Below are 26,792 nucleotides of genomic sequence, written 5' to 3' on the forward strand. Positions count from 1 at the left end.
CGCGGCAAGATATCTAGGCAACATTCACACCGTTGGTTTAGAGGGAAAAAACCACGTCAGGGATCAAACTAACAATTTCAGTCACATACACAAACCAAGAGATGCACATTTTTCATTAAGGAGTTAAAAAGGAATATTATTCCTCATATGTAACAGGGAGGACTAATACCAAATACCAGGAGTGTATTTACACTCATTCACAGACATTCAGCCAAGAGACAAAAAATATTGGAAAGTATTTCAAGTACCAGTGGGAGCCTGAGGTCTGGGCATGACAGAGTTGAACAAATGCATATTTCATCTATCTAGTCGCTCTCCTCAGTATACTAATACTTCATTACGATGAATGTTGAAATGACAAGAATGGGAGATGGCAACAAAAAAATATATCTTCAAAAACTATGGCTCTTCAGCATCAACAAAAATGTGTTTAAACTATTGTTCAAAACATAAGTAACAATAGAAACACATGCAAATGACACTCATAATTATGTCTGACATTTCGATGGCCACTCATTTTCATCTGAAGATGACGGCCTGCCTGTTTAAATGTCAAACATATTAGTGAGTGTGCGTCCTTGTGTTTCAATAAATTTGGAACCAGTCTCTGTACCATTTTTTTAGTATTTTAATCCAGGATTGGTTTACTGCAGCACATGTCTTTCCCATCCTACTGAATACAAGACCAGGCTACATATTCTAGGGAGAATAATGTGGTAGTTTCCCATTGCCTTCCACATCGCAGTACTGCAGCCAATACGGTGCATCTCACTCTCACCCACAGCTGATGCCGGGCTGACCCACTAGGTCTGCACCACCAGTGCCTAATGGTGAACCTGCTGCCTTTCACCATGGGTCTATTTTTCTCGTTGCCTCGTCCCGAAATACCATTGTGGTTGCCTCGTTCCTGTAAATTATTAAGAAATATTTTCTTTGCGGAAAAATTTTTTCACACCTTCCACTCCACAGGCAGACACGCTACCTCTGGTCTACCCCTGCGTATGCATATATATAAACCATAAACACAGTAATCAACCCTAAGATGTGGTAGAGTTTACCATTTTATTGATAAAAGATTTAAAGTATTGAAATTAAATTGTACACAAGGAAGACGAGGTACCACTTGTGGAGAGAGTAGTGTATGGTGGCTAAACCTTCATGTGTGGCTTGAGATGAAATTGATCATAGCAGTTTTATTTGTCCATAGCCAATGAACAGGTTTAAATTAAGGGGGTGGATAGAGACATGATGAAGATGGTTGAGAAAATCACATCTGTCCTGCATGTACAAGGACAATTGGTTGCAGATAGATGTCTACAAAGGGAACAATTCTTTCAGTGGACGAATGAAAACTTGAAACAATGGGCTGGCCTAGATGGTGGGTCTTGAGAATCTTGGGCAGAATGTGGGGTTCTATGATTCAGGGGAGGCAGGATGGAAAGGTCTTGAGGGAAAAAGGACCATCATGTCAAACTTCACACCAAGGAACACGAGTCTCTTCAAAATTGGGGGTTAAGAAAATATGTAAACAGTTGTCCTTTCAGTTAAAAATAAATGCATGCTTTACACAAAACACTCAACATCCCAAGTGTATAGCCATATACTAAATTAACCAATACTTGCAGTGTAGGCAGTATCATGTATTAATTGTGAATACTAGGTGCTTATCGCTTGATACTCTTAATCCTGCCATTTTACCAAGGATAACAAAGTAAAAACTCATGTTGATCATTTTAAACATAAACCACAAAGGGCTTTGGCTGGAAAGTACACATGGGGTCAAGTTCAGCTGTTTTTAAATATATATAAAAACAGACTTAAGGCAGGTACAGGTAGGGGAATTAATGTCGGAGAAACAGCACAAAGTAGGCCCTTACTTTCCACAACTATTCACCACGTGTGGTATATAGCTGTGGAACCCCAAAATATCTCATGGCGATGGATAAAGGCTACAGAATATGTTATTTAAGAGGGCATGTGATGGGGAATGCAGCTAAAAGAAAAAGGCTGTCTCCACAAAGAGCTAACCACTGAATATATAAGCAAAGAAGTATACTAGTCTTAACTTTCAGATATCATTTCCCTCAGGAAATGTATTTTTATAAACTAGCTTTGGAGCACTACACAAGCAAATTACACACCAACTTTATACCATCAATTGCTGTCTCCCCATATACATGGGGCAGCACTTAAATCCGGATAAATTTCAATAAGGATTTTTTGCCAAAATTTAGTTCCACTGGAGGTTGCGATCAGCGGTTTTGAAAGCTATAGGCATCTACTAAACAGTCATAACCTCAAATTGGCCAAAATGTTATGTACAAGTGCAGAGTACAATCGAAGAGCCATTATTATCGAAAGTGTTTGCACTGAGCATTATATTTTGAAATGGTTAGATTCTTCTGGTACCCCAGATGAACTGTTTACCATATTGTGGCTAAGTATAATGCTTTGGAGAAGACTGGAGGTTTCCCTAACCCGGGGAGATCTCATTCGAGGAAACGCGTGCTTGTCCTGATTTAAGTGCCGCAACCTGTATATTTTGCCATTGCACCATAACATGCACTTATAATGCTTTTACTTGGGGTATGTACATACACAAATAATGGCGAAGAAAGGCTTCCAAGATATTGAATATATAGCTTTTTAGTATTACATGCCCTCAAAAAGAAGTGAAAATTAAACTTTTAAAATGTCCAAATTTCTGGAGAATATGATAACGATATACAAGAGTCAAATTAGTGCCTTATATCACAAAAGGTCTGGAAAGATCATGAATAGTTCACACCCAAGTACTGCAGGAATGTTGCAACAATAACACTATGGGAGTCACCCAATGGTGTGCACTCAAATGAAAGAAATTTCTAAGTGAAATACGTAATTCACTTGACTTCTATCCGAGCCCAAATCCCTACATTTCCATGACAGTACATAACTACTAATGCTACCGAGGTAACCTCTTCAACTGAACTTCTAAGGGTTTTAAAGCAAAATTATGATAAGAGCATTAACAATACCATGCATACAATGCCATTACGCTATCATAGTCATGCTTGCAGCATCATTAAGATATTAACATAAAAGCACATCATTTAATGAAATTTATATCATCCACTTGGACATGCCACCCATTTAATTATGTACACAACTTGTTTGCATGCAACTAGTCACATTACACCTTATTGTAATAAAAGCATTTTAGGTTGTTACACTTCAGGAAGCATGAATTACCCTAACTTTCCCACACTGAAACTTACATGTTATGAGGCCAAAATAAACACTTAAATGCTAAAAAAATAGAAATCTATTAGTAATACCATTTAAGTTTAGTGACTCATGTTAAATGTGCATGCTTTAATTTGATTTTACTTTACTTCCAAGGTTCATTTGCTGTGGTTTTTGCTCCAAAATGAATCAGTCTTTCCACAATACCGATTCCCTAACTTTCCCAGACTTAGGGCAATTTAAAATATGAAGTGCAATCATAGAATAATTTGTTTAATTTCTACAAAGCATCTGGAAGAGCTCATGCTTAAACTGGACATAAAACTAATAAGGCAACATCTTGGGGCTTAAAATGCATATATTGTACCCATGTTCATGCTGAATGGAAGTACTTCCTAAACCAAATGAAAATTTTCTCAAGGAAAATTGAATAAAAACCAACATATATGTCTCGGTATCAAGTAAAGAAGTGTAATTTCATTCCACTTTAAAAAATTATAGGAAATAAAGCAAAGCCAGTTAGAGATTTGTACATCTTTGTCAAATCCATGAGTTTCTAAAGTCAAAATACACTTTACAGAAATGTGACCAGCACTTGTAAGGGTAATCCTTCAAATTCATTTACATACCATTAAAATACTTAAATAGGATTTTTTATACACGAGAGGAATTTTCCAAGGCTAGTGATTATACTGGTTCTTATCATATCAAGCAGAGATGAAGTGCAAATATCAAGGTATATAAACACTCAAACTGAAAACTACAAAAGCAATTTTGGATCAGGGTAGCATAACATTTTACTAGTCTCTCTCCTTAGTAACAGAATTTTCTTAGACAGAAAAAACAGCTACATGGAATGCAACTGTTATCACAAACATCCAGGGTTAAAGCATTTTAGTAAATTACAATGAACATAAGTCTGAATTCATAGAATTGAAAATGACTACATGTAATGAAGTTAAATTACACAGATGATGGTAATATCATGAAAAATCATGGAGAGGATACTCTCTAATGTGTTATGCTTCCAAAAATTATAAAAACTAAGGTCTTGGCATCCACCAATTACTGTGGCTCTTTGTATGTATACATATAATTTTTTCAATGAATATCATACCATGTCAGACACAAAGTAGAAAATCCCACTTCAACATCTTTTATACTGTACAATAAGTTATAAACAATTTTAAATACCAGATCTTTAATACCATTTCAAAGTTGATTTTGACCACAAAAAGATAAGTGCTAGTTTCAAAATTAATAAAAAAACATTAATATGTATGCTTATGTATTGATCACTTTTCTAAACATCTTGATGTTGTATAGGACAACAGTAAATAATTAGAGAAAAAGAGTGCATTAAAAGCCACATGACCAAATTTATACTGAAGAAAAAAATTAGGTTTGCTAAGGCGTAGACAAATATATTTTTATTCCAGTGTGAATTGTATAGTTATCGTTTTACTATGAACCACTTAGCCCTCCAATAATTATCACTAATTGGTTTGCATGGGCACTTAATAAGCCTATGACGAGTGAGAATTTAGCTAGATTCGTCACAGAGCTCATTTCCAGTCCACCGTGCTCTCGTCCACACCAAGGACCTATCACCAGACACTTATTTTTGGAGAAGCTAGAGCATTTCTTATTTATTAGGACCTCGTCGATCTTGTGCACTGTTCTCTGAAGCGATTCTCGCCTTCAAATGATCCTTATATGAAAGAATGTCACCTTCCCACTTGGTTACAGTTCCTTTCTCACAAACCCAGATCTCTTCAGCCACCTGAAAAGAAACACAAATTAACTTTGATGTGAACAAAACAGCATGATCGCGAATAAAATGATCAACTGGGATTTGGTGATTTCCAGAGTGGGGACTTTTTTTTTAATTTCCCCAAGGTTTGATAGCCTCAGAGCTTGCAATATTAAGCAATCTTTGAAGCTAACTGACCATCAATTAAAATTAAATTATGTCCAAAATCGAACCATCTTCCCTGAAGTTGGTTGGATGCACTGAAATGCATTGTATGTAATAATAAATCTGTGGGAAAGTGCATATTTTGTTTTTCTCATAATGACAAACTTCCACTACATCTCGCCTGAATCTGTCAAAAATTAAATTAATAATAATAAAATTCAACTAAGTATTTTAGTTATGTCCAGTATGTCAGTGCAAGGTACCAATATTCATTCACCTAAGACCTTTCAAATGTCAAAAATACATGAAGATGGGTGCCAAGAGCTAGAAGATATGAAAATACGTTTAGAGGGAATTTGAGGGAAAAATAACACAATCTATGGTTTCGTTACCCTACAATAGTTGGGAAAAAAACCACTATTAATTAAAAGTTTATATATATTCTTGGGAGAAAAATTATACCAATTATATGATAATCTTCAGTAGTGTTGGTATATGCATGTATTACCTTTGACATAATATCACACTGTATTGACAAGTCGCAAAAGATTTTTTAATGGAATTCTTTGAAACTAAGTCGGTCCTATCCATTGAATCCTTTGATTGTAGGTCAGAATTTTCTAAAGTTTTCATAACTCCTAAGACTTCCAAGTTCCCCATTACAAACAAGAACAATGCTATGCACACAATACACATGGTTCTCTTGAACTGCATAGGAAATGGCCTAACCACCGAAGGGTAAAGATTTCATAACCCAAATATTCCCTTGCACACTACACAACAGATTTTTCACAGACAATTAGCAACAGGATCTAGAAATCATGATCTTTAGTTGTCAAAAAATATTTATATAACACACTGAAAATTATCAAAAATATTTTTAAAACCAATACATAGTATACACACATTTAGATATAATATACTTGAAAACCCTTCATATGATTATTACTCAAATTTTATATGATTTTTTTAATTCTAATTTGAGATACTTCACTGGCTGAATGCTTTAGTAAGAAGTGGTAGAGAGAGAACTTTTTGCTGATTACCTGACTGATCAGCCTGAAGTCGTGGCTAACCAGAACCATTCCACCTTCAAAGTCATTGATGGCTTCAGCCAGGGCATCAATAGTCTCCATATCCAAGTGGTTAGTAGGTTCATCAAGCAGTAAAAGATGAGGCGCTTGCCATGACAACCAAGCAAAGACTACACGACAACGCTGCCCATCACTTAATTGTCGAATAGGACATATCTGTAACAAAACAATCATTTCCAAACAGTTAACAAGAAAGATCCTCACAGTATGAATACCTGAATACCATTCAATGAGCCCTCAGGAAAAGATAGAAAAAAATTATTATGGGTCCATGTTTATTTTTAACATAGCTCCTACTTTTAGCTAGATATACTTTTCCCAGCGTTTCTCGAACTTTTTAATCTGTCAAAAAAGTAGGATTTTGGAATATCTTCAACATAAGCATCTGTGCTGTGATGACCTTGTTTGGCATGAATAGTTTTCTGCCAAACCAATTACTCAAGTTTAGGAATAAAAAAAAAGCCACTGGGGCCAAATCTGGTGAATGTTGCAATCATTTGAACTTAAATTCCATAATTCCCACCCTCAACACTTTGGTGTCCACCCATGCATGGTCTTGATGGAAGAGAATTTTTACCTTTGACAAATGGGGATGCTTTTTTCTTCATTATTTCACTCAACCCATGCAATAACAACACATAACTCTTCTTTTATCGATTGTCCTTTTAACAAGCATATGATGTACTTGGTTCCACAGACATCCAAAAAACTCTGACAATCACCCTGCTGGCCAAATTCAGTCTTCGCCTTCTTCGGAACTTGAAAGCCATTAAAAACTCATTTTTCACGGTTCCTTTGTGTCTGGAGTGTAGTAGTGTATCCACGTTTCATCCACAGCTACATATTGAAGCAGAAAACCATCAGATTGAAACGGAAGAGTGCCAAACCATCCTTCAAATTGACCACATGATTGGGCATATTCTCCAACGAGTGGAGTAGTAGTAGTAGTAGTTTTGAGGGGAGGCGACCGACAGCTACGGTCATTTGCGCCATAGGGGAAGGACAGGAAAGGATGAAGGGTGGAGAGAAACCCGGCGTCGGCATTAGCCTACTCTTTACGAAAGGTGCCAAGGAGTCCGCAGCTTAACGTCCCATCCGACGGACGGCGTACTCACTCAAAGTGCCCTCCACAAAGCACCTCGGGTAGGGATCGAGATACCTCTGAAAAATATTCAACACCGCCGGGATTTGAACCCGCGCCCTCAGGGTGGGAAGCCAGTACGTTAGCCCCCGCACCATCTCGATCCCCCCCCAACGAGTGGAAATGTGGTGCCCATCTTGGTGAGATTTTTTTACACATCCAATTTTTCATGCAAAATTGAAAACACTGTACCTTTTGATATGCCTGTGGTTTCAACTATTTTGCAAACTTTGATTCCTTAATTATTAAAAACCATATCATGGATTTTGCCAATCATTTCAAGGGAAGCCACTCCCACAGGAATGCCCAAACGATGTTCATCATTTGCGGATGTACAGTCTTGTTTAAACTTATTTACCCAATCGTAAAGAGTCTTAAACGTAGTGCCATATGCGCAACTTGGCTTTGATCTCTTTACGTGTGATGCCTTTTCGATATGTCTTCAATCACAGCATAAAACTCATTTTTTACATTTTTTAAACAAACAAAAGTTTTTTGCTTCAAGCAACTACAAAAATGAAACAATGCAATGGATATAGCTGAAACTTCAACAGCAGTCTACTGAGAGATGTGGCTTACTAAAATTAAAGCTATCCTGTAACTAGAAGTTCCATATCTTGGATTTTCTAAGGAGTTATCGAACAATCCACATTCAAAAAACGTTATTCAGAATTTATTTTTGAGCACTTGGGAAAGGTTTCCATCAATATTTATTTCAAATTGACTAAATCACAAGTTGAAGACTTGAAACAATTCTCAACCTACCTGCTGTCGCCCGGTTAGACCATATCGGCCAATTATCTTGCGCATCTCCTCTTTTTCCTTCACCTCAGGGAAAGACCGAAGCATGTAATCCAATGGAGATACATCTAGATCAAGCAGCTCATGAAGATGTTGGTGATACCGAGCAATACGCAGGTGAGAATTCTTGCGGATCATTCCTTCATTTGGTATTAACTTTGTGGAAGAAAAGAGAGAAACAATGATGTGTTACTTATTGTCATTCCAATTAAAAAACTGAGTAGTTTCAGGCATGATGTGGTGGAATTCAAACATAATAAAGAACAGATTGTAACAATTCTCCATTAGACAAGGTTAATTTTCATTAATTTTTCAAAGTTTAGATAATGTTAATTAACACCTGGTTGTACAATTGTCTTTATCTGGTGGAACATTTTCACTATTTGTTCTTGATTTTGTCATTTCAATGGTTGAATAATTGTGGACCATAACCTTGAACCACCAGACAAGAGAAAAAATAACTGTAGCAATTCTTTACTTATGAAACATTACCTTTTCCATGGTTTAATAGAGTCATTATGATTGTTAAAATGAATTTCTTTTGCCTTATGTTAACTACTGAAGTGTAGAGAACATGCAATGTAACTGGTAATAAAAATAAGTTCAATTTAAAATGAATGCTTGAAATTATTCAATGGGGAGCTGTTTCACAAATGGCTTCCACAAATGACGACATGCTTTCACTTAAGAAATGGCTACAAACCTCTCCATATAGAAGTTTCAGGAGTGTACTCTTTCCAGCTCCATTAGGGCCAACTAATGCAACTCTTGTGTCCAGATCAATACCAAATTCCAAGTTCTTATAGATCCACGGTCCATTCTGAGTATATCGGAAGCTCACATTCTGCAACAAAAGGTAAACATCAACAACCATACTCCCTTATACTATTGCCCTGCACTGAAGGATAATCCATGATTATCAAATATTTACATTTAATTCTGATTTACATGATATTATTTAGAACTGATGCATAGATCATATCCATGTTCAAACTAAACAGTCGATAAAAATGGGCACTTACACCAAAAAAAATTCCTCAGCTAGTTAAATATTTGTACATCAGTTACAACTTTGGACCTACTGCTGAGATGCATTGAATAACTGGTCTTGTGATTCACAAACATATTTATTCAAAAGTTTTCCATGCAATATTGCAAATCATTATGCATTTGCATACTGCAGTTATATTTTTTATGAAGGCAATGCATTTCTGCACATCATTTCCTTGCAAAATATTGTATCCACAAAACAACCTCTTTCTGCTAAGATAATAGTCAATGTGGAATGATATTGAACACAGCACCTTAACTTTTATTAGCTAAAAATTTTTGCTTATGCTCTCAGCGTATAATGCATTGTTCCAGTTGACCTACTTAATTTCAGGGCTTTGCCTGAGGTCAAAGTAGACCCATGTTGATCATGGTCAGGCTGTAAGAATTTTATTGACTTGATTGTTTCTTCTTGGTCAGTGGATTAGGTAGATGGAAGAGAAGCAATGGTAATTATGACATAAAAGCCCAGCTTTTGGAAGGATAACAGATGGAGGAGACACAATTAGTAGTCTCTTAATGTACGGGAGGTGGAGATTGAGTCTCAGAAGATGAGTAAACAAAGAAAACTTAACGACATCACACACTCCTCTTCAAGAGTTTTAGAGACACCAACTGAAAAGTTTCCATGAGTATTACGAGTGAAAGTATTGGAGTTATTTTCACTTGAGCTCTCTCCTAGCATCACACACAGGCACAAAGTACAATGACTTTTGCCATGAAGCCTACTTTTGTATAGTTTTTTGACGAGTGATGCGCTCTCTTAGTAATGAGTATGCCTCCTCATTAGTAGTGTTTTAGTTTTTAGGGAACTCTGAAGGCTATTGTCACATTGAAATATAAACTTTCTAAAAAAAAAAACCTGCACCACTTTAACCAAACTTTTATATTATTGATAGGACCTAAACCAATAAGTTATTTTTTGTGAAACACAATTCAGGAGTTTTGACTGAGAATGTGATCAAATAGCTTTATATGGCAGTCACGAAGAATTTAGCTTTTTATCAATTTATTGTTCATTTAAATTTTGATGTTAGCCAATAATTTTTGCAAACTTTTATAGGTCATATTATGCATATGATGAAAAATTTGTCCTTTCAAGAAATCATTACGACGATATAATTTGCTACAGCCACAATTTGTGGAGAAACCGCAGAAGAGAAAAAGTGAGTTTAATAAAAAAAAGAGGGAAAAAATAATATTATTTTGAACAAATATTAAATGGACATAAAATCTTTGAGAACAATAAAATGAAGTGTGACAGTGCTCGCGTTGTGCTGACTGAATGGCGGTTTCCCTGCTGAGAGCGATAGTGAAAGAGAAACTCACAACTCATGAAGCAGAACGATCCACTGAACCACTTCCATAGAAGTGAGATTTGCAGAAAAAACAACACCGGGACAAATGCTGATTCAATACTCTCTCCAAAAGCGATATGCTGTTTCTGTGAGCTTGGAACTGTGAATGGCCATTCACAGCCAAAAAAAAGGAAAATTTCGGCTGCTAACTTTCTAAAGCCATTTTTCCTAGTATTTGAATGGATGGAGAAAGTACCATCACGATTTCCCAAAGATAATAAGGAAGTGTAAGAACTTAAAAAAATCATTTCCTTTGAACCAGGATATTTTCAAGTAATAATTCTTTCGCTCTCAATAATTTTCTAATGGTTTTAATGTATTTTCATAAACATATGTGAATAAATTTGAACCTGTATATTTGAATCACAAAAAACCTCCATAATATTGATTGTTAAACTAATAACAACAAAACCTATGGCAATGAAAAACTTTTCCTCTCTTTTTAAGGCTATTGCATTGACACCCCTACCTACATGAACAAGTGATATGCTCATATGTATTTGGTTATTGGTAACTTACCTGGACCATGATTACAGGAGGAGGAATTTTTCCACATGATGGGAAGTAAAACTGAATAATCTTTTCATTGGAGACCTTTTCAGTGAGACCTTGAGATACCATCTTGGCCAATGTCTTCTCCTTACTTTGGGCTTGTCGTGCAAGCTTTGCACTACCGTGTCCAAACCGTGCTATGTAATTCTGAAAGATAAATGGCATATGACAAATAATATGAAGAAAGAACATCACCATAAAAATTTTTAAGTTCTTTTAAAGAACAACAACTTTTAATCATGAATTTACAAAAACTGCCTAGGACATTCATTTTCAATCAAGCCTATGTAGAATGCCTGCAAGATTATTCTAATTTCAGCAGGGCTATGCCATCACAATAATCTTGTAATTATGAAAATGCTTGACACTCAGAAAAGGAAAAAAAATGTCCACCTACATTGAAAAATGCAAGCAAATTTATCAAAGCCATATCTCTAAGCAATTTACCCTTACAATTAACTCCTTAATGCCCACCATCAATGTCATGACCACTCAACCAATGGAATTAATTCGTGCGCAAGCTTATCAATCACCACCATACCCTATAGACTACAGTCAAACTCTTGGTTCAGACTTTCCAGCAGTCTATAGGCATGCAATCAAAATATGTTCAACCATCAATAACATAATTTTATTCATGATTGTCGGTATTTAAATAAATGTTTATGGTGAAATCCCTCCACAAATCGCATGAAAATTGTTGTAGGCTATCAAAACAAAAATTAATATTCCACCTTCATTTACATAATTTTAAGAATGATTGAATACTATGGGTATTTAATTTATTTAATGGTGGTATCAATTTTTGTGCTTTCAAATTACCAACGTCAATGGACAAATCTATATGAATATTTAAGAGGTTATTACTTCACAAAATAATTAACTATTTTAACCAGCAAGAATTCTAAAGAGTAAAAAACAATCGCCTTGATCAGGATTTTACTCGTCCCAAATTAATTTTCACAATGATATAGCTCACATAAACAGCTTTAGAAACAAACCTTCTGTTGCTAGCAAAGTATGCAACTTGGTCCTTTATATAAAACATCCACAAGTACTGATGTGACTCCTTGGGAAATGAATATGAACAATTTTTAAGTGAACTGCGATGATAAAAACAGCATTAAGCACATCCCATTGACCTATACCATGCAAACACATCCTTTTGGTATTTTAATCGTACAATCAATTTCACACAAATTTCAAGTGATAAGCATTTTGCAATTTTTAAGCTTAACAAAGCAAAACTTGGGACTCATTCGACAATTTTCCTCCTGTAAAAATCATACACCATTGTTTACAAAGTTATCTCTAGCATTTGATCCTTCAACCCCTAAGATTTGTAATTCTATTTGACCCTTTATCTACAATTTTTTAAGTGTATATGTACATAAATTCATTAGTTCAGTATTTTGGTGAGGGACATTATCCTCTGTACTCATGAAAGAAATGTACTTAGAAACCAGGCATCAGAAAATGTCGCTTCAGGTCATTTATATCATATTCCTGCATGAGGAGACTGCAACTCCACCACCAGGTAAAACACAAGTTGGAGGAATCTTCCTCAAGGGAGTCATATTCTCGGCCATAATCATCATTTGCACTGGACTGCTATGGGAAAATGGATCTTAAATACTTATACATGTGTTTCCCTATTCAAGTACATGAGAAATAATAACAAATGACAAACAAAGTAACAGTAAAACCTCCAATTTACAGACCCCAAATTCACATCATTTTTGTTGAGTTCAGACAGCACTCATCAAAGATGAATGCAATCAAAATCTTAAAATTCACATTCCTGAAACTTACTATTTTAAAGAAAACCGCACCAATCCAAGGGCATGATGATTTTTGTTGCATTTTCCCTCATGCATTACTCATAACAGTGCACTTTTGTTTATATGATACAAGTGATCCATTAAAAATAGTTTTTGCAGACAAATTAGTTATAAAGATTAATGCTAAACCAATTTTACAACTATCATTGGAGCATTGAAATCAGCCAGTTCAGTTTCCTGAACTTTGCATAACTTTATGCTTTTGTTTTTCTAAGCTGGATCAACTTTCAACATCACTTAAAATAACACCACAGCCGTTGACTGACTTTTAATACATACTACATTACTTGGATTTTAATTACTACTACAATAACAGGATTGAAAGAAATAAAAACATTTTTAGGAAGATATTGGAAAATCAGCTAGAAGTATGCATGGATAAATGAAGCCTATACATATGATAAGTTTTACTTCAAATTTGTCTGGGTTAGCCTTCCTGCTACACTAATTTCACCTGATTATATAAACTAATTTTAGTTAACACAATTGTATTTATTATTATCCTGCATGATATTTTACAAATAAACATAATAATACTTAAAAAATAGCTTTCTCCCCCAGCCTCAATGTTACTCTATTCTACATACAGTGGATCCTCATAATATGAGTATAATCCATTAAGTGAGATTTCTCATAAAGCAAAACAACTTTTTGCAGTTAAATTAAGGTAAAATATGACCTGTTCCATGCCAAAAAAAATTAATTGAGCACAAGGTTTATTCAAAGAAAATTACTCCTACATTGCTTAGGATCGTGGTTCACATTCACCTTTTCTTTGCGGAATGAAGCAACAGGGAATTCAAACTTCATTTGCAAAAGCAAAGAGACTAAATAATTTGTCATTATTTACGATAGCCACCACCATCCTTTCCACTAGAAAACTGTCTAGAGCCATTTGTTTTCACGGACGATTCAAATTTTGGTAAAAATGTGACTCAGAATTATTGTAAAAAAATGGTACGCATTAACTCTGCCTTATTCAGGGGATTCCTTGAATGCATGGTATGATGCAGAAGTTTCCCGTAACCTCCACATCACATTTAGCCAACTGTTTCGGGCTTAAAACTTTTTGAAGGCTCATGGAGTTTTTAAAAGGTAAACAAGCAGGGGTTTGATCTTCAAATTACCACTCGCATTGGTGCAAAATAGCAGCGTGAGACAGCCTTTCATTGCCTGGTGGTCAGGCAATGCATTCTGCTCTACTGTTATGTGCACAAATATAGGTTTACTTTAGCATTTTCTTCCTAAAGAGAGCCTTTTTGTCCCAATTGAAAACATATGGCAGGTAACCATCAGAATCTATGATATTTTTTAAGTCAGCGATGAAGTTCTCAGCTGCCTTTGACTGAGAGTTGTTGCTTCACCATACTTCTTAATGCCGTCGATGATGGCTGTTCTCGTTAATTTCCTGGCTTCCCTTAAATACTTATTTAGCTGTTGATGATCCTGACATCTTATTAAGAGGTTGGTGAAAATCACCTTCCCTATCTCACTAATTATATTCTCGTTAATAGTGTCGCATTGCAATTGTTTTTCTTTATGCAATTGAGAAGCAATCTTTTGTTACGTGAACTGCTCACAGCGCAAGGTGCTTGCTAAGCATGGTTCCACTGTATTTTCCCTTGGTAAATATGTAAATTAGAGGTTTCACTGCATCAAATGAAAGATGATTTAAAACCAGAAGTTCAAGAATGAAAAATATAATGGTATATGTAATAACTACTGGTCTGTTGGGTCATTTTAGATTCTCTATTGACATATACCATTATATCTCCTTAAAAAAATTTAAACAAACCTTCATATGTGCAATCTGATCCTGTTCCCATTGATACTGCTTCATTTGGTTCTCCAACAACTCCAAGCGAGTTCTAACAAATGCTTCATAATTACCCTGAAAAGCATGACAGATTAATTAGGAAAATATGTTCAATGTGTAACAGTTAATATCAGCCTACCATATTTTCTATTTCAATTCATAAATGTGTAAGACCACTGGCTTCTAAAAAGAAAGACATAATTGAAGAACTGAATTACATTAACAGTCATATCACAATATACTTTAATGGCATTCATAAGTCAATAAACTAAACCAGTAATAAACCCAAAAGTTGCTTTTATAGGTGAGAATAGAGTTCACCCAACAGCATGTTAAATTCACATATCAGGATAGAAGGGGAGATCAGTTCATTTCCCTATGCTTCTTACAGTTTCCCATGAAGATTTGTTAACCAAAAAATCACACTTATTGAGTGAAGCTGAGGGTGCCCAGCGGCATATCTAGGAATCAAACCCAGGCCCTCCAGTCAGTAGCCCAGTGCTCTACCAGCTAGGCTACCACGTCCCCCACTAGCCAACAGTGGTTTCTATCAAAATTGATTAAACATTGTTTTGTCGTGCATTAAGTCAAATAATCACAAAAATACACATACAAAAGGGACTCCTACTTACTGATATTAACATGTGCCAAAATCTGCATTTTAAGCACAATTAAAGAGTTAATGAAATTCAAAATTTACAACACCATTACCCTATTTAAATTTCCCACCCTAGCAATAAAATACAAATAAATAAATGGCAAAGTGCACAGTCATAATGAATAATAGGACTTACAGTGTAATACTTGAGCTTTTTCTTGTTAAGATGAATTATATTCGTACACACGCCATTCAGGAAATCCTGGGAATGTGAGATTATCACCAGAATCCGTTTGTACCTGAAGAAGAAACATACAGAGAATGACAACAAAGATATTTTTTAAATGTTCCAACAAAAGAAAATAACTATTCAAATATATCATACACAAATTTTAAAAAAATCCTGATGTACTCAAATGTGTTATTTATTAATAGTAGTATAACAGTCGAGATAGGACTTTGTTAGATCAATTACCTATTATGACCCACATACCATGATAATTTAATTACAATCCTTACATCCCTCTTTGTATAAGTTTCTGTACTTAATGCAAAACTTCTCTTAATGTACTTGGCCTACCTCCCTATCCCTGGAGAAACCCATTAACTTAGTTTTTCTCATCGATTCTCTCAAACCTAGCACACTGATTATGTCATGTGCTCAACAGAAATTGTAATCCTTCGCTAAAATAAAGCTCGATCATTTGAAAATTTAACTGACTTGATTCCCCATAAACTTTCATTCTTTACTCAAGGCCTTCCCTTGCCTCTCTTGCCATTTCTTTCATGTCTATGCTGAAAAGCACATGTGAAAATGAACAGCCCTTTCTTACCCATACTGTCTAACATTGCCCATCCTGACTCACCATTTGCCTCCTGCACCCATGCAGTCTGAAACATGTGCATAGCTCCTCCAACCATATAACATATTCACTGATTTACCACAATAACTTGGCTGAAGACATTGAAATCCATGAAAAAAGTCCTGGCAGTATTCCTATCAATGACCTTACTACTGCTATGACATCAGTATGATAATCCCTTTTCTAAACCTGAATTGATCTTCTCATAAGTATCCTATTCACACAAATTTCACATGTGGCAATGCTCACAACATATCTACAATGAACATCTATAAAGCCAATCAAGCAAACATTTAAAAAAAAAAAAAAAAATGAAAATGATAAATATGTATGAAATTCACCGTACCCTATCATAAAACATTGGGGTCAGTGCACAAATTCCGTGATGCTGATTGACACATTTTGAAATGTTTAACCATAGACTCACGTTTTCAGCTCCTCTTCCAACCATACACAAGCATCCAGATCAAGGTGATTGGTGGGCTCATCCAGCAGCAAGAGATGGGGCCGAACATACAAGGCACGCGCAAGAGCAATTCTCATACGCCATCCTCCTGTTTAGGGAAAGATTTACCAATCAAAGAGAAGAAAATTGCACAATCCCCTCATGTCAACCTTCGCCAAATAATCCTCCAACAGGTATCTACCCACCTGAGAAGTCCTTACACTTCTTAATCTGCATCTCCCTGGTGAAACCCAAACCATGGAGAATGTATGCAGCCCTGGACTCAGCCGTGTCAGCACTTATGTCATCAAGTCTTTCATAAATGTCCATTAACTGCTCCTGGGAATCTGGTGACAAAAAGTAAAATTAAACGATAATTCTAATGAAACTATACTTGCAATTTGCTTTCATGCATTTATATTATAATCTGAGGGCCAACACCAGAAATAAACCCTTACTGCACCAGCAGGTTAATCAGCTATTTGTGTAGGAGTTAGGCTCTGAACCTCACATCTCTGTTTTTCCTAAATTAAAATCGAGTGAAAAAGATACCATATTTCTCAGCCCATAAGATACTTTATTGCTCGAAAAAGTCAAGATCTTATGGGCTGAGGTTCTATTGGTATGACTTCATCCTCAAAGTCACCAGCTGATTTGCTGAAAAAAATACTTCCCATTAAGTATATTTTTTCCCCTCAGGCAGAGAAAATAGTTGTCTTTTTTACAAATTTTGATGATAACAGTGTTATGAGCCAGTAAAAAGCAATTAAGCTTAAATGCTTCCATGATAGTTTAAATTTCCATATAAATTATAAATGTATACAATGTAGGATGTTTAGTCTCATCTCACACGTGGCACTGCCATTAAACATCCTCATTGGGCCAACGGTGATGTCACACCTCTACCCTAATATCAACCCCCTTGCAGTAAACTTGGGAGCCAACAGGCACTTAACCTCAAGTTGTACTCTAGTGTCATTGCAAGTGTAATATGTTCTTTTCTATTAAGTGCACATATCTGCTTTAATACTCAGCAACTACATGCTGTATGAAAAGTTAAAATTAGAATAACCTGATGAGATTCAAAGAGAAGATAGTCATCCGGTATAATATTTTAACTTAAAAGACAAAGTCAAAAGGAAAGGAACATGTTAAGAACTGTATGATAAATAACAGGAAGAATGAGATTACGGTTTCAACTAAAAATGATTTTAATTGAATCAAGAAAATTAGCTGTAGGTATGTGTATTGACATTTTTTCTGGTATAGCACCATGGAGCAAGAAATTCAACAGTTGAAATGGTCTGTACAGGAGTACCAGAAATACTGTAGTTATAAAACTGCCGCTTGAATACAAAAGAAATGTTATACAATTCCACAAATAGAGCTTGTCTCCTGAAGAAATCGTCTTTGTTAGTTTGCAATTGCTGTGTGGCTCAGAATACAGAGTCAGCAAAAACCCTTGCAACTTAACGGAAGACACATCTTGTAGTAATTACAGGTGGATTAACTTCACACTTGCAGCCTCTGGATATTTCAGCCAATAAACCATCTGAGGGATCTATGCAATAGTGAATCAAGTACATTTAGGGACCAACTCATGATGTCACACAAGTGGGAAGAATGAAACAGCTGTTGATTTCTAGTGTTTGAGCGAGTGAAAGTTAAAAATGTCCATCATAGCCTTTTGACAAAGATGAAAATGGCAAAGTGCCAGATAGAAGTGAAGATGACATAGTATGAGGAGAGTGACAACTCCAGGGAAAATAACTGTGTATATGGCATTAGCAGCAGTGATGATGAATTTTGGAGATTCTGTAATGAATAAACATTTATATGGTGACCATAATTCCATTTTCTTCATGTTAACAGCCAACAATGAATGGCTTTGATTATTTTTGCTCAGATCCAAGAATTTTTTTCTTAAATTCTAATCTGAAAAATCAGTGCATTTTACAGGCTAGGAAATACGGTAATTAAATTGTGCTACATAGTTGGAGTTTAAGTTTAAATAAATTGATTTCAGGATATCAACATTAGATTCAATATAAATTTCTAACCAGCAAAATATTCATAAAAAAGCCATCATTTTTCAATAACACTGGGCAATAAGGGTAGCACTAACAGGGCACTACATGTGAAGGCTTCAGCCGACAACTATGTGATTGATTAGCACAAAAGTGTATTTTACGGTGCAAAAAATCAATTGATATGAAGGCTTTCTCAACAAAGACAACTACTTCACAGCATGTAAGCTTGTTTTCTCTGTGCACATCAGAAAAATGAGTATCATTTTTCTTACTACAACCCTTTTCAGAGACTACAAAATGTAAGTCAGAGAGCCATTCAATCTCCAGATTCTTGTGTGGTGGACCAAACCTTGAATATACCATACTCAAGATTGGTCTCACTGTAGTTTTGGATTTTTCCAGATCTTTCACCACACTACAATGTAAGAAATATAGGTCACCACTCGCTGAAATTAACATAGCATTCTACTTGGCTGTTCTTCACCTCAGGCCTCGAATATTTAAAAAATTCAAAGGATAACACAAGATTAATGCTGAATTTAAATTACCAAACCCCACCCATGACAACCATTGTCCATGAATCTTAGCATACATCCTGTTCCTTGTTTATATAGATGTACTGCATTAATTTATATTAATCCTAATTTTCCAATTTTTGTGCTAAACTCGCATCTACATAGGTATGGTACTAGGTAACCTTCAGGCACCTTCCTTTCGAACCAGGAAAACTTTTGTGGTCTGAAACATATGGGTCTCCAATTAAGTCACCCAATGCACTTGAAGCTCCATGAACACCTCTGATTATATCGAAGTTGAAGCCTTTTCACAATCCAAATACACAAACACTTAATTCTATTATTTTTCCTGATACATAAATACTACAATATTTAATTTTATTATTTTGTATATTGACTTGTATACCAATTAGTGACATGCCTTTTATCATTATATTCTGAATCTTAGGGCAAATTAAATATATTATTAATATTATTTAAGGTATCACCTCGGACATAAATTGGTGATGTTCAATATGAAACCTCATCATCTGAGGGCAAAAATATTGAGAACTTTTTAGATGCCAAAAATGAATACGAAAAGACAAAATTTCTAAAACATGTAAATGCCTACCCTTCACATGAGGAAACAGGTGTATATATTTACACTACTTAAGAATGATCTAAGAGACACTGCATCCATGGCAAAACCTTGAGATTGCAGGGCATTATGCAGAGAAATCATCAGGAATGTCGTGATTGGACTGTTTCAAACCAGCTCCACAATTGTGAAGAATCTTTTCAAATCCATTTAAATTAATTCCATATTAATGAAATAAACTTGCATGTAGACAAAAAATCATACGGTCAAACATATGAAATGTTAACCCGTTGGACAAACTAATATTCAATATATTGTTGTTGGTGATGACTGAGAATTTGATGGTTTTAGGCTCTACTTAGTGAAAATTCATGATCACTGAAAAATTAATTTGAATTTTTCACAAAAAGTAGTGTAGTAAAAGTAGGTCATAGTGTAATAAAGTTTTGGTAAAAAAATACCAAGTTTAATTATTCAGTGATTATAATTTTTGCCTATACATGTATGTATGTGCACCACAATTATTAAACATAATTATTCCAGAATTATTTTAAATACATTCCTGTGTAACAATTAAAGTGGCTATGCCTACATACCTTATTAATTTTGGAAATAAAATCATGTTTTCTTCAAATGCAAAATATGAACTTTAAACTGAAAGCATCTTTTACTCTGAATCAAAAACTGCATGTCTTCACATTCCAATTGCTTTATGATTAATATCTTATTGCCCAATAGTACACAAGACCAGGAACCCAGAAGTGAAATTCTACCCCCTTACCATCATCTTCACATTGCACCAACTTCTCAGCCATCTTTTCAAGGCGAACCCTCTCCTCATCAACTTCCATTACACACTGCAGAGCCGTCTTGTCAGACGCAGGCATCTCTCTAGTCAGGTGAAATATATCGATATGTTCTGGAATTGGCACCTCACGATTCCCCAACACAGACAACAATGTTGACTTTCCTGGAACAATGATTCATAGCAATACAACTGCAAGGAGTCGAACATTTGTTACAACAACAATGTCTTTTAGAAAACCTTTACTGAGATCGCTAATGTGTAAAGTTTCAAAGTGAAAAAAAATTAAAATCGCAACGATTTGAAGTTGTAAATAAATGATTAGAAATTTTATTTAGGTGAAAATCGGAATCACAATCGCCAACACCAATGCATCATGAGCTCAAAGCACAAAGTAAATGAAAAATAACCATAAGACTCCCGCCATCACAAAATGTTGCGAAACACTGTCCCATGAGTGACTTACCACTTCCATTAAGACCCAGAAGTCCATAACGACGGCCACAATTCAATTCCAGAATTGAATCCTGAAGCAATTCACAACCATGAAACGTAATTGAAAAATTATCAATTTTTACATCTCGGGATCGGGGATGTACTGCTAAACTTCCTGTGCAGGCTCGAGCTTCAGCATTTAATTTGGCATCGTGCTCTAGTTTCTGACACAAGGCCTCTAAATATCAAGGGAAGCAAAGCAGGATATTATTGGGAGCAAAATAATCACACACATTCGACATCATCGTCACAAAATTAGGAATTCTGAGCGTAAATTGTTTAAAGAAAACTAAACCAATACATCGAAAACAAATCCGCCCTATGGATAAATACTTAAGTGCTCAATGTGTAACGTAAATTGCTCAACCAACCTTCTACACTAATTTCTGTTCCGTTTTCCCCTGTTCCATTAACATCAGATTCTTTCTCCGCGTTGCCATTTTCTACTTTATTTACAGGTTTCCGTCCCGTCTGCTTAGCTTTTGCTGCTTCCTTCTTCTTCTGGTCTCGCTTCTTTTTCGCGTCGGACGGCATTTTAGAAGTACCACAATTAACAATTCAAATGTAGATCACTAACAGTTTCAAGTTTATTATCCCTGAAAAGATAGATATTATACTCAGCATACGAGGAAAATGGACAATGAGGCACACAAAAAAATTGAATTCCACGTTTCGTAGATGACCAGTATACAACTTACAACAAAATATCGTTAAACAAAAATCACGGCAACACTTCCGATGGGTGCAATCAATTCCAATATACGAAATACAAATAAATTTTAGGATGTTAATCACCGAAACTTGACATGCGTTCAACTGATTTTCGTATTGGATTGAGCACCGAATATTAAAGCTAGGTGGCACTCGAGTAAAAAAACCCGCTATTCACTTATCTTTCCTACTGCTCGCGTGTTTTACATAACGCGACTCAGCCGCGCAAATGATTTCGAAATTTGCTCGCAAGCCAGATATAAATGCCAGCTCGAAAGGGAACATAGAACTCGAACCCTCTGAATTTTATTATTCCTTCATGTTAATTGTCCATTTATTGTTTCCAGTCTTTCATTGTCAATGCATTTGGAAGAAGCCACTCGCAGATGAGAGGACCTGAGACAACACCGATTTTATTTTATTCCAAAGTGCGATGAAAAATATTGAATGAATTTTATCCTAGATGTTAGCTATATAAGTTTATATAGCCATTTTTCTGGTAATTATCCAATAGTCATATCATCATACAAAACTAGATACTATCCATAGCCATAAAATAGTGACCACTCTGAAAATTCGAATTTAAACTGATAAAGACACATGATACCCCTTTCAGCAAAGTAATTTGGATTTTCTTGAATTTTGAGAAATAAAAGGGAGTAATCGTTCATGCATACTCTCCGCGAGTGGATGCTGTCATTACTCCTCCCATGAAATATAAAACTCGCTTACTACTAAAAACTGATATAGTTTCAGTGTAAACAAAGTAGAATTTAGTTAACCATTAAACATATTTCGCGACACTTCGTTTTTTTTTGCGAGAACATTTAAATTAAACCGAAATTTTTGGAATTAAAATTGAAATCTGGTATACCTTGAATTGTATCTGATAACGATTTCAACAGCGCTCTACATGATATCTATAGAAAGGGGCGTCTTGATGACGGCTATTTTTATTTTACGCATTTCATTAATGAATTAAAAAAATTAAATCGCACATGTTGCCTGAACAGATAACTAAGTAAATCATAAAAGTGTATGACATGTACTAGGCTTTGATTATCAATCCCAGATTATGCCTTAAATAAACAGCTATTTTCTGCCATCTCCTTTATTTACAGTTCCTAGCGCTGTCATTTACCTTCAATTTCTTATCATTGTTTTTCGCTCTCCTCTACACAAAGTTCTCTCCTTTGGTTACTTTTGGTAATCTTAATTTATTCTGTACTCGACATGTCATATCACAAATTAGGCTGAAAATGGCATTGGCAATTTAAAATATATTAGTAGGGCTATAGGTTTTTCAATACTGCTTCCTCTGTTATGACAGGGAAAACTTAATACAAAAAGTTGCGAAACTCATCTGAACTTGGTTACCGTAAACGACCAAGTGATGGGCATGAATCGTTCTTCATGTATCTCTTCTTCGTAGCACAAAATAACAATTGAAGAACAGAAGTGATATTAAACAACTTGCTTAAAGAAGCATAAGTATGTGCCTCATTTCTAAGTGGACGTGAAGTTGTGCTACAAAATCCTTCTCGAAGTAATGGCAGATTATGTTGGTGAACTATGCAGTTCAGTTTACGGAGCAAGGTACTCTCTATTTAGAAAAGAGGTCGATGACGCTGAATCATCTTATTCCAGGAAGATTCTTCATCTTCGACCTGAAGACGCCGAATACAACTTCGGCGAAACTGTTGTCAGAATCAAACAACGACGCGGTGAAACCCGAGAATGCAGAATTCTTCACTACCTTACATTGTCTGCATGGAAGAATCACCCAATTGTTGCATAAGGAATATTGGTGTAGGATCCCTGGGTAAGCTTTATATATATATATCATCATCTTTGAGGGAAGGGGGAGTTTGGTCTCTAAGGATTTTCAATTATCATTTTAGTCTCTAAATAGCATTCAGGCATGAGATCCCTCACAACTCATTTTTCTAAAAAAAATTGCAGAAAACAAACTAAGCATCAATGGTGTCCCAATCTCTGCCTATCATCTTGCTGTGATTATCACTTTTCCACAGCCATTAAAAATTCACTTCTTAATTAAGTCTTCTCTTGTGGTGTTTTACTATGCCCATGATTCAAAGTTTGTGTCAACGCTCTACTCCTTGTAAGAGCTTTCTGCTTGGCCATTTCCTTCTTTCCTTTTACCCCCTTCATTCCTCCCTCCAAGAGCCCTCATGCCAATGACAATGTGATGACCCCCTTGGCTTCTTTATAACATAAAAGGGGTTGTAAAATAAAAGGGCAAGTAATGCAATTTCTGGAGTGGGCTCAACCCAGATCTATGCTGATTATGAGATTGGCAGTCGAGCAAGTGAGGCATAGATATTATAGAAGTAAGACAATCACAGGGTAGGCTGTCCTCGTCTATTCTCCCTACCCACCTACTATATTCCTAACTTCATTAACCTCTTTCCCAAATGGCTCAGAAGCTGTGAGCCTTTGGGTGAATAAATTTGTTCTACCCTGGTACTGAGGCAATTTAATTATTTGAAATGGTTCCTCATATGATGCAAATCATATTATTTGAGAAGTTTGAGCTCATTCTTCAGAGAGTTTTGACTGATGGATCAAAGTTACTTAGAAGTTATCACTGTGTACATTTTGTTATGTCTTTACATTCAACTTCAACACTAATCTTAATATCTGTAAGCTTCAATCTGACCTCTTAAAAATTCTGTAAAGTTAAAATAAAAAGGGCAGAAGTTGTACAAAATATGTTAAGATTATTCTTTCATTAAAAAAAAATCCACTTATTGCTTGAATATCACAAAGAAAATCTGTTTGTCTTCTTTCAGGTGTCATGTAAATATTTATCATATGAGAGATATCAGTGGAAGATGGACCATTTGAGAAATCTTCTGAGTGTAAGTTGGTGTTTCAAAAGCCAGTCAAAGCTGGTTTTCCGCATCAATGAGTTTATGTCACTACTGACATTGTGTGTTGAACAAAACTATTTCCAGTTCAACAATGAATACTACAGACAAGTGAAAGGATTATCAATGGGGCAATTATCACCTCTACTTGCTGGGCCTTACATGAATGACTTTGAGGGAAAAATATTCCGCAGTCCCTCATTTTTTATAAAAAACATTCGCTGTTGGTTTTGTTAGGTGGACGATATCTTTGCATTGTAGATGGGTACTAAAAGACAATTAGACGATTTGGTGAACACCTTAATTCCCAATACAAAGAAATCAATTTTGCATTGAAAAAGAACTTATTGAGAAACTCAATTTTCTCGATATCACAGTGTCGAGAAAGGGCTTGAATTTTGCAATTTTTTGTAAAAGCACCGCCACAGACCATATCATCCCCTTTTAACTCCCACCATCACATATCTCAAAAGCTATCCACTTTTCATTTCCTGCTAAATAGACTGCTGGACATACTCTCTCTAAAAGTAATTTTGTTCAAGAACTTAAAGACAATGAAAGATATTGCTGTGAAAAATGGGTACAAAGAAGATTTAACATAAAAAATATACTCAGAAAAGTTCCCTTAGAACAAACAATCTTTTGTTTAAACCATTAAATATGGATGTGTCAAAGATTAAAAATGGTACAGATACCCTTATTATGGATTGATTTCACAAAAGATAGCTAACTCCTTCCTTAGGGAAAAATTTTGTATAGGTTTTTACAATATGATTAACTTAAAATCATTCATGAATTCTATGGAAGACAAAGCGGAAAAACAAAATAATGGCGGCATTTATAAGTTCACTTCTAAGGACTGTAGTGCTATCAACATAGGGGAGGTCAACTAAATGGGGAGGTCATTAAAAAAACAAGCAGAGAAACATAAATGCTGTTTTAGGAAATGTGACCTTGTGCAATCTCACTTCGCCAAGCATCTGTGGGGAGAAAATCATGGGCGCGATTTCCACCCATAACTGATACACTAAATGGACGAAGGCAGGTGGATGGACTAGTGGGAAGAGCTGGAAATCAGAAAGAATTCTAAAAAGGGCCATTTGGTTAATGATTTATTGTTTGGATACCTCTCCCCAATCCTTGAAGCATCCCTTTTCTTCATGGAAAGACCTAACTATCCCCCCCCCCTCTTTGAACCCCACTAATCGGCTTTTCTGACTCTTAACACCCCATTTCCTCCTTCCAATCAATGCCGATCATAGCCTCTCCTCTTTCCCGCTCTCTCACCCACTCTTTTTCCCCACAATAATGGTGCATAAATGGACTGTACCTGATGATGACGCCTAACCGTTGAAACTAGTTGTACCAAAATAAAGAATAGTGGAAAAATACATTGAGTTCTTCATTTAATTCTATATTCCTCTTGATTAGTGATCTCATTACTGGGATGGCATCGTATGTGCCTCTCCCCTTGCTAAACCCAAACTGATCATTCCCTAAGTAATCAATTGACCTGCTCTCCATCCTCATGTTGGTGATCCTGTGAACAACAATGTAAGATAAGTTCGCCATATTCCAAATCTAACAATTCACAGTATTCTCTGAATTATCATCTGTTTAATGCTCATGCTCTAATTTTATTCACTAATTTCACAACCGGCTACAATATGTGCTGCATATTTTAAGTTTTCCCACATAGTGCCTCTTGGTGTATAATGCAGTGATATTTCAGTTGAGGACATTTAAAAAAAAATTCAAGCAAAGTTGTAGCAACATTGACTTCACCTATCATTTCTCTCATGATGCTTCATCAGTACATTGATAAATTTAATATTATCTTATGTTACATCTTTTGGGTATGATTTCACCTTTTCAAACATGTCTGATCCTTTAGTTTTTACCATGCAATGACTTCAGATGGGCAAGTTCTTTAAAGACATTAAAATTATCATTAATTCCTCTCACAAAAATGTTTAACTGGGCAACATCACATAGTCTGTTGATTCAATCAAAGCTATAGAAAATAAAGTACAAGAATTGACAAGGGCTTCCAGTTGCTCAGA

General features: G+C 35.5%; 1 protein-coding gene and 1 long non-coding RNA gene across 2 annotated transcripts; one reads left to right on the forward strand and one right to left on the reverse strand.

Annotated features, from left to right (window-relative positions):
• Positions 1 to 3,670: 3,670 nt before the first annotated feature.
• On the reverse strand, positions 3,671 to 21,974 carry LOC139697287 (ATP-binding cassette sub-family F member 2). The gene is made up of 13 exons (XM_071595949.1): positions 21,826 to 21,974; positions 21,499 to 21,723; positions 21,099 to 21,305; positions 20,609 to 20,797; positions 16,909 to 17,049; positions 16,685 to 16,811; positions 15,591 to 15,693; positions 14,776 to 14,871; positions 11,107 to 11,286; positions 8,883 to 9,023; positions 8,144 to 8,335; positions 6,190 to 6,393; positions 3,671 to 5,008 (listed from the first exon to the last, which is right to left on the reverse strand). The coding sequence occupies exons 2-13, from the start codon at positions 21,659 to 21,661 to the stop codon at positions 4,871 to 4,873; spliced, it is 1,881 nt and encodes a 626-aa protein (XP_071452050.1). The 5' UTR covers positions 21,662 to 21,723; positions 21,826 to 21,974; the 3' UTR covers positions 3,671 to 4,870.
• A 1,256-nt stretch (positions 21,975 to 23,230) lies between these two features.
• Positions 23,231 to 26,105, forward strand: LOC139697276 (uncharacterized). The gene is made up of 3 exons (XR_011702747.1): positions 23,231 to 23,399; positions 23,486 to 23,660; positions 24,652 to 26,105. It is a non-coding gene; the product is annotated as an uncharacterized lncRNA (long non-coding RNA).
• The last annotated feature ends 687 nt before the right edge of the window (positions 26,106 to 26,792 follow it).

The sequence above is a fragment of the Hetaerina americana genome, unplaced genomic scaffold (genome assembly GCF_022747635.1).
Source record: "Hetaerina americana unplaced genomic scaffold, ioHetAmer1.1.p SCAF_71, whole genome shotgun sequence".
In the NCBI taxonomy this organism is placed as follows: domain Eukaryota; kingdom Metazoa; phylum Arthropoda; class Insecta; order Odonata; family Calopterygidae; genus Hetaerina; species Hetaerina americana.

Excerpts from the sequence above, each read along its gene's own strand:
- LOC139697287 (XM_071595949.1), bottom strand. The coding sequence starts at position 21,661 with ATGCCGTCCGACGCGAAAAAGAAGCGAGACCAGAAGAAGAAGGAAGCA. Across the intron at positions 15,694-16,684 it reads TTGGAAGAGGAGCTGAAAAC|GTACAAACGGATTCTGGTGA; the intron begins GTGAGTCTATGG and ends TTTCTTCTTCAG. Across the intron at positions 14,872-15,590 it reads AAAAGCTCAAGTATTACACT|GGTAATTATGAAGCATTTGT; the intron begins GTAAGTCCTATT and ends CATGCTTTTCAG.